Source organism: Populus nigra, chromosome 17, assembly GCF_951802175.1.
Source record: "Populus nigra chromosome 17, ddPopNigr1.1, whole genome shotgun sequence".
Taxonomy (NCBI): Eukaryota; Viridiplantae; Streptophyta; class Magnoliopsida; order Malpighiales; family Salicaceae; genus Populus; species Populus nigra.
In genome coordinates, this window is record NC_084868.1 from 8751193 (window position 1) to 8760685 (window position 9493).

The 9493-nt window shown below is 29.6% G+C and overlaps 1 protein-coding gene across 2 annotated transcripts; it reads left to right on the forward strand.

The window, feature by feature from the left end:
* Positions 1-7923: 7923 nt before the first annotated feature.
* LOC133676436 (protein GL2-INTERACTING REPRESSOR 1-like) lies at positions 7924-9137 on the forward strand. Of its 2 annotated transcripts, none has more exons than XM_062098079.1 (2): positions 7924-8275; positions 8667-9137. In XM_062098079.1, the coding sequence occupies exon 2, from the start codon at positions 8703-8705 to the stop codon at positions 9051-9053; it is 351 nt and encodes a 116-aa protein (XP_061954063.1). In that variant the 5' UTR covers positions 7924-8275; positions 8667-8702; the 3' UTR covers positions 9054-9137. The 2 variants fall into 2 exon arrangements, with proteins under 2 accessions (XP_061954063.1, XP_061954062.1); XM_062098078.1 differs by having other exon boundaries at positions 7928-8489.
* Positions 9138-9493: the final 356 nt, after the last annotated feature.

Consider the following 9493-nt stretch of genomic DNA (forward strand, 5'->3'; position numbering starts at 1 on the left):
GTGCCAAACCAAAGGTCCTTCCACAACACATATTGCTAGAGATGCAGAGATCACCGAGACGATTCGAATATAATCAGCAAATAATATAATGTCGTATGAATAGCACAGACGTGTTTCACATAGCCATCATTTCAAGTTTAGTCTTTTAAAATAATATTTTATATTTTTTAATATACTAAATTGTTAGCATTCAACTTCATTATAATCAACAAAAAAAAGTCATGATGAAAATACAGAAAAGCCCTTATATGTTAGTTAAAGAAATTTTGCTTTTAAGGATAATTTAGTTATTTTATCATACTTTAAAAAGTGAATAGTTGAAAAGGCCATAGATCTTATACCAATTTGGATTACCTATTTCAATTTTTTTGAGACTATTTAAAAAAAAATCTTTTAAAGGTATCTTAGTTATTCCAGTATGCTTAAAAAGGTAAAAAAAGACAAACATGTTCCCGATCAAGCTGACAATGACCAATGGGTCATGAAGAAAGACCAAATTACCCCTAATAGTAAGCCTATTGGTTTTTTTATAAAGGGTAAAATGATAATTACACTATTTTGATGAATAATGATTTTTGTCTCGGAACACAATAAATTTGCCATGCTTTTTATCTTTCTTTTTGTTGTTATAAGAAGGAAAAAGATTGACGTATTCTAAAAGAAATGTGGAGAGAATAAGATAGTTGTTGGTTTTTAACTCAAAATTACAAAGGTTGTTTATTTAAAAAAGTGTGAGACAATTGTGGAATTAATAGTTTTTTATAGGATATTTCAAAAATAAAAATAATATATTTTATTTCTGAAAAATGTGTTCTCTATATTTTATGTTTTAGAAGTACACAAACTCACTTGAATATTATCCTATTGACATATTTACTTTTATGTTTTTGATTTTCTATAAAATATGTTTTTATCCCTATTATATGTCTATATCTCTTTATTTCATTACAGTAATCAAATGCTACTTTAGATATTGAGATATGTGTATTTAGGTATCATTTGCTTAGGAGATGTTAGTCTAGTTTAGATGGTATATTAGTGAATAAAATTTAGACTGGTTATGAATCGGATAAAGCAGTATTCATATTTGTTTGAAACCTAGTTTTATCTTTTTAGTTTTTACCTGAAACCAGCCTGATTCGAGAAGTAAGTATTCATAAAATATTAATGTATTCAATCGGTTTGAATGTATATCCATCTTGTTGAGGTGAAAATATCATCCCTCCAAGCAAGAATATTGGGGCCTTGGCGGCAGCAGGAAGCTTATCCTTGGGAAATTGCTTAATTTTCAATTGATAATTATAAATGCGAGGGCATTGAAACTTTCCTTTATTAACTAATGAATTGATTGTTTTGTCCCCGTGACGGCTGGGGATTAAACGCTCACCAATTCTTACATAATTCTCAATAGTAAATTAATCCTTAATTCAAACAGGTTAGATTACACAAGTCAACCAATCGGCTGTAAGCTGGATTCAAATTAAGGAACTACTAATTATTTGCAGCAATTAATTATTGCCATCCCTCAATATCCTAATTCGTATACTTTTATAGGTCAAACCCTACTCAACTAGATCTCTCATTGATACCAACACCAGATTGCTAGAATTGTAATCAAAGAGCTGGGAGTACTCTCCAAACTTTGGCACCATAGTATTAACTAGAAACGAAGCAATAAGCTATGTGACGACTATGCATTAATCATACCATATATATCTTACAAAGTAAATGCACTAAAGAAAAAAGGTTCTCTACTTTCATGTTATTTAGTTAGGTTCAAATGCGATAAAGAAGAAAGGTTTTCTGCTTTAATATGTTATTACTTAGCTAGGGTTTTGCAATTAGCACTCTTGCAAAAGGAAAAACTGATTTTGCCAACCTTTGCCATTGGATGCCAAACTCAGTATTAACTACACAGCATGGACGTATTCCAATGGTAGAAACGGTCGACATAAATACAAACTTATCCAAGATTGCCTTAAAAATAAGAAAGACCGATGAATAAGATCCATGCAGTTTGGTCGTTGGTGTCCATCATTAAAGATCCGACTTCGTACCCATTAACTTGAAGCAGCTTACTTTTCATTATATATTAATTATCATAATAATACAAGTTATTATTAATTCAGAATTTCCATATATAAGCACAGGACTGCATGGTTAAAAGGCATTTGTTTCCTTGGGAAGCATTTTTTTCTTCTGAAAAGAAACTGTAAGGATTTAGGCCTGTTTATTTGCTGGAAAGTTTATTAAAATAATAAGAAACAAATCTTATAAATTAAAAAATTAAATGAAAATAAAATTAAAAAAAAATATAATTTTATAAATTATCTTAAATAAAATAAATAATAATCAAAATAATAGAGATCAAATTTAAAAAATAAAAAAATTAAAAGATGAAGAAATTAAAATAATAATAATTAACATTTCATAAATTATTTCAAATAAAATAAGTAACAATCAAAAAAATAATGACTAAATTTGATACATAAAAAATTTCAATTAAAAAATGATAAGAAAAAAGCAAATGACAATTATAAAAACAATGACCAAAGTTATATAAAAATTAAATTGTAAGGGATGAAATTGAAAAACAAATATTCAAAACAATATATATATATATATATATATAGCAATCAAAATTTTGATAACCAAATTTGATATAATCAGCAAATAATATGATATTTCTAAATTTTTCACAAATTTCAGAAAGTGTTTTCCGCCTAAAATAAAAGGAAAACGTTTTCCTAGAAACCAAACCAAATTTTTCTTTAACTGGAAAGTGTTTTCCGTTGATCGAAAAGTATTTTCCATTGACTAATTTTTTTAATGACAAACAAATACAAAAAATTTAAAAAATAATTTTTTAAAAATCACTTTTCAAAAAACAAATATACCTTTAAAGTTAATTGAAGCGGCAAATTTGCCTCCCCTAGTCGGCAAGTTTTTATTAAAACTTGATATATTATAATGAGGACAATTATCTAAGGAATCTTAGAACATCTATTATTATTTCACATGGGCATGTTAAAATCACTTTAATAGTTGTTGGTAGAACCACTACTATAAATAGTCATTTCTTCTTTTTTACTTCCGCATCTCATTCTTTTTTCTTCTGAATTCCTTGTGGTGAATCTTTTATGTTCAAAGACATAGGTGAGGAACCTTACTCTTATTCTCTTGATTTTTATATTTGCTTTTAAGTATGTCTAGCTGGATAAAAAAAAACTTTTGGTAGAGGTGACTCCAGAGTTGATACTTTTGTTAGTAGGAATAGAGGGCTAGATCTTCTCAATATGAGTATCTGCCTTCTGTACCTACACCTAATCCACACCTAAACCTCATGACTCAAATAAGAGCATTGTAGCTAATAATGATATTAATCAGCTAATAGCTAACATAAGGGCAGGGTATAATTCTAGGACTTCACTTCCCTGTAAAAGACTAAGTAGAACATCAAAGGTAGCATGTGTTAAACTTGTATATTTCTTTTCTTATCTGTTTTTGTTAAAGATATAATATATCCTATTATAATCTATTTGGAGGTGAGTTAAACCTAAATGTGTGGATGACTATAGCAACTTTTGACAAATACTTAAAACTTAAAGGTCAAAATCCTATTGTTGACCTACTTAAATATTATTATAGCATGGCATGATTTTACATCTTTTCTAGGAAAAGAACACAAAATCCCTTGAAAGATATTTTTAAAGCAAGTCATTATAAGTAAAAAATTGGAGGAGTGATTAGATCATATAATGTTATAATAGTTTTATAACCTCTACTAAGAAAGTATGGAGATGTTCCTAATTTGAAGATTTTTGGTTGTAGATAATGTTACTCCTCATTTGAGTTCAAAGTAGGAGAATGTGTTTTGAGATCTTGGTGATAACTGTCAATATTACCTTCTTCGGTTGGCGGAAGGGTGGTACAAGAGATATTTTGTCATATTCCTGGTATTTTGTGCTACATAATTGTTACACTGTATTTATCTATGTTGTATATAGATGGGCCCCACTTTTTAAGACGATTAAAGAACCAGAAAAAACAAGCCTCATATACCTCATTTTCATTATCATCATTGTTGTCCTCTAAAGAGGAAGAGAAGAAAGAGTCTCAAGAGAAAAAAAAATCTCTTAAAAATACAGCTCAAGAAGAGAAGTCTGCAGAAGAACATAAAGTAAAGGCAATAGGTGAAACTCAACAAGAGAATAGTGAAATGAACACCAATTTGATATAGGAACATTTAGGAGTAGGTACACTTTATGTTTGAGGAGCAAGAAAAGACGTAGTTCCCAACCATTTTTTGGCTTATAATTACTAAAAATAAATTTATATTTTTGTATGATTGACCCTTTTTTTTTTAAATTTCATCCTTCAATATTTGATTAGTTGAAAATTGAGCTTTGATGTTTTTCAAATTTGACGCTTTTATTCAAATGATTCGAGTCATGAGCTTAACAGGCTAACACAAATAAACATTTTTTTTTTGGTTTATGAATTTAATTTCTTGATTAAACTCGAGTTTAAGATCTTGCTGGTTATGATTTTGAAAGATTAAATTAAGGTTACTTTTTTATATTATTAAATTAGTCAAACTTATTAAACTCAATCGATTTAATAACCCAAGTCTCAAATTTCTTTTACTTCTTTAGAAATCTTAGCATCGCCTTAACTTTGTTCTTCTTACATACAAATTTTTTTTTATCATGGTCCGTGGTATTAATTGTGTCGATCACTGATATAAGTTTAACCAGGTCATTTTATTTCTATCTTTTTTTAAATTTAGTTTTTTTTTTCGCTTTCAACCTTCGATATTTGGTTCATTATAATTGAGCTTTTTAATTTATTTTGATGTGGATTTCATGGTTTTATCACGATTCACACCCCATATCACGAGTCTCACAAGTTAACTATTATTAGCTCAGGTCAATACAATTTGTTGTCTTAATATTTTTTTTAAAATAAAATATATCATTTCATATATCATCATTTAAGCATTTTAAAAATGTTTCTGTCATCATGCATCAAATGTGTAACTTCTTAATGTTTTTTTTTTTAAATTAGACTGAATGAAAAATGAATCATTTCACAACATATCACTGAGCCAAAAACTAGTTTAAAAACATGACAAGAAATGTTGTTTAATAGATCATATGCATAATCTCATGGACATCTTGCAGTTGAGGTCATCTTTATTTATTCTAATGGATATAGATATGAATTAAAAAAACCCTAATCAAGTTAGGGATGGTATTCTCTACCTTAATGAAGCTGCATATTCAATTTTATAAATAAATATAACACAAAGTCTTCAATAAAAGTACTAACATTTTTTTTCTTGATTTGCTGATATAAAATGCTCTTGTTTTCCTTTTCTTTTTATTTATTTGCAAAGACAATATTATTAATCTCTTTTTAATTTTTATTTTTTTGAAAGATTAGCTATAAATAACCTCTAATTTATATTATATTTAGTGAATAATGCATTTCAAATTTGAAAGTCCAAGACTATTTGAAATTATCATTAATTATTTTGCAATTTATCTTCCATATACGGAGGTGGGATGAAAGTAAAATTGAGTTCAGGAAGGTGAAGATAGAGAGAGTGGACAGTCCTTTCGGAGACATAAACAGTATTGACAGCGACAAAGACAATTATTATTATTATTATTTTCTTATGGAGACATGAGAGCTTCACACAGCGAATCTCTTATTTTCTCGTGTGAAGAGCCGTTGATTTGATTTGGCCATGGCCCAAAAGGGCAGTGTACGGATTATTAATTATGCGTCATTGAAAATGTGATTATAAGTGATTTTTTAAAAACATTATTTAAAAATATATTAAAATAATATTTTTTATTTTTAAAAAATTATTTTTAATATCAGCGTATGAAAATGATTTAAAAACACCAAAAATTATTAATTTAAAATAAAAAAATTTTAAAATTTTAAAATTCTTTTTAAAATACTTTTAAAACACAAAAAAAGAAATCCTAGCAAACCAAGAAAAAGCGAGTCGACGAATGTTTGCCACATTGATTCAAAGATTCTATATGTTTGAATCTGTGATAGCAATGATGATTCAAAATATATTTTTTTAGAAATATATTATTTTTTTTTAATTTTAAAAATTATTTTTAACATCAGTGAATCGATAAATATTTGCCACGTTGATTCAAAAATTCTATGTAAGGTGTCTTTGGAATTATAATAGCAATGATAGTTTAAAAAAAAATTTAGAAATATATTAAAATAATTTTTATTTTAAAAAATTTATTTTTAATATTAGCATATCAAAACGATCTGAAATTATTAAAAAGAATTTAAATAAAAAAATCAAAATTTAAAATAAAATAATTTATATTATATTTCCAAACACACTCATTACCATGTACTAGCCCATGCTGCTATGTTCTTATAGACTTCTTTTCATTTCTACCTCACTAGAATTTAAGGTTCTAGCCTCTTGTGTTAGGTCACTTCAATCTATTTTTGCTCCAGAATATTTCCAAAGCTGATTGACCCAGATGAAAGCCTAAACTCAATCACCATGAGTTGATTTACATCTCCTTCATTCAACACAAAGTCAAGCTATCTTTGCATCAGGTGATTAATTTATATTTTTATTCATCATATTATTATCTTCAGTTTGAGCCTTTTTTTAAAAGAAAAAAAAACGAAAAGAGAAAATTGCAATGGGATAAATTAATTTAGTGTACATGTTGGTAAAATTCCTCCGAAACAGCTCAATAAAAAGTTCTGTATTGATTTTCACCACGTATATTTCACCGAGTACACAAGCAAGAGAGAGAAAGTGATAAGACACCTACTAGTTCAATTTATAACATGTGTGGAAGTGCAATTGTATTTATTTTTTAAAATATTTTTTATTCAGAAATGTATTAAAATAATATTTATTTTATTTTTTAAAATTATTTTCAATATTAGCGCATCAAAATAATCTAAAAACACTAAAAAATATTAATTTGAAGTAAAAAAAATTTAAAAAATTAAATTTTTAAAAAAATCTTTTAAAACACAAAAATAAATAGTGCCTAACCATATAGTTTTTCCTCTGGCTTCTTGATTAAATTAAATAACTATGTATTTTTTTGTATTTTTCAATTCAATGATCACTTAGTGAGACTGTTTTAACATACTAATATGCATCTAGTAAAACATATATATATATATATATATATATATATATATATATATATATATATCAAATCACATGGCAATATTGGTAATGCAACATGACTTTCATAAATATGGTTTTTAGCTTTATATATGTTATCCTCTTAATTGTAGAGCTTTTTTGGTATTTTAAAATGTGTTTTGTTTTAAAATATATTGGAATAATATTTTATTTATTTTTAATATCAGCACATTAAAATGATCTAAAAATACAAAAAAAAAACTTAATTTGAAGTAAAAAAAATATTATTTTCAAAAATATTTTTGAAATATAAAAACAAACAGACTCTTAATATATCAGCAATAATTTACTCTTTAGCTTCATTTGGAACTGCTCAAATTAAATTAGAATTTGAGTGATAGAATGAAATGGAAGTATTTATTAATTAATTAAGGGAAATAAAAATACAGAAAAGTAGAAGGATGATTCTGATATTTCACAAAACTTTTTGAAAAGAAAGCGGGTCACGCAAGGGAGGGATGGAATCATGGAGGGAGAGGTTTTTCTTCTTCTTCTTCTTCTTCTTCTTCTCTTCTCTTCTCTTCTCTGGTGGCTAATTAATTTGTTGGTGTTTCCTATGTAATTTCTGGGTGTTGCCATTTAATTTCTTCTTGTTTTTCTTTAAATTTATAGCGCACTGGTGGCTATTTAAATTAGGTTTAGCTGTTATAGTTCCTTTTATTCCGCTGACATTTAATTTCTTGGTGTTTTTTTTATTAAATTCTACGGTGGTGATGGCTCTTTCTTGAAAATGATTTTGGGCTCTAGCAAATTAGCCTTAAAAGCAATTGTGTTTTTCCTGTGGTCTGTTTGCTCTCACACTACACTTTAAAACACCGACCCTTCCTCCTCCCTCTAAAGCAATGAATAAATGAATTCTTGGTGCACTTTTGTAATGCCGACATTTACTCCAAGCTTCCCCGTTTCTGCTTCCTTCTTGTGATTTTTCCATTCATTAATACATTTTCTGTCCTCAATTTACACTCTTCTTCTACCGATACTTCAACGCAACTCTCTCTCTCTCTCTCTCTCTCTCTCTGTGTCTACACCCTCCACTTCTCTCCCACCATTAAGGTAAGTTTTTAAAATAACCCCACCTCTCTCCCCTTGTTTCCTTATATATAATGGCCTTAGATGTCCAAACCCACCACCACCAAGTTCATGTTGATGGTGCTAGAGGTGCGAGTCTCGATTCAAGCCTAGCCACTCTCCATTGATCTCTTTCATAATACTACCAATCTCTCTTCTGCACAAAGCGAATTAGAAGAGCCCCCTCCTCTCCCCTCAGGTTGGCAAAACTTCCTTGGCATACACGTGACTCCTTAATTTGAACATGGCATAACTTAGTTTTATGTGCCTTTCTACTAGGCGAAACACTTTCTGTTAAGCTCTTACAAATTCAGTCCAGGTTTTTATCAGTGTTTGTGTGTTGAATTAATCTCTCTGTTTGTGTTTTGTTTCTCAGGCAGGTGAGATATAATACAAAAACAAAACGTCGAGGATGAGTCGAAGAAATGGTAGCCTCCCAAAGCTTGACCTCAAGCTCAACCTATCACCACCAAGGGTGAACCCGAGAGTGGAGTCCCCAGGCCGGTCGGCAACAGTGTCACCAACATCCCCTCCAAGCTCATGTGTTTCGTCAGAGATGAGCCAGGATGACACTCTCAGATACTCTAGTAGCCCTGAGGCTACATCAATGGTGCTTGTGGGATGCCCAAGGTGCCTCATGTATGTGATGCTCTCTGAGAATGACCCTAAATGCCCCAAATGCAAGAGTACATGGCTGCTTGATTTCCTCCATGATAACAGCAACACCACCACCACCACCACCATGAAGACAAGGAAGAGCTAGAGTAGTGCTAGCTCCCCTTTTAGCTAACTCTGCTACTATTAATTAGGCTTATATAGACTCTCTCCCCCCCCCCCCCCCCCTTCTCTCGTTGATCTTCTTTTTATCTCAGGTAGCGCTACTTGCGCTCCACTTTTTAGCTACTTGATTACATGTTACAAGAGCTAAATATGAAAATCGAAAAAGCGGAGTGCCAGTAGCACTACTTCTCTTTTGTTTCAATCTCTTTAATCGTAGATCAGAGTATGTACCATGTGGGCACAGAGTGGTGTCTCTGTTTCTTCCTGGGTTCCATCTTAAGCAGAAGAGAAAATAAACGAGTTAACAGCAGCTGCTGCCCAAATTTTCCTATCAAATGCCTAGTATTCTCTGATGTCCTCTCTCTCTCTCTCTCTCTCTCTCTCTCTCTCTCTCATCTATTGATTTTTGGGTTTGATATCAGT

What these genes read in the sequence shown, in the direction of transcription:
- LOC133676436 (XM_062098079.1), top strand. Translation starts at nt 8,703, where the DNA reads ATGAGTCGAAGAAATGGTAGCCTCCCAAAGCTTGACCTCAAGCTCAAC.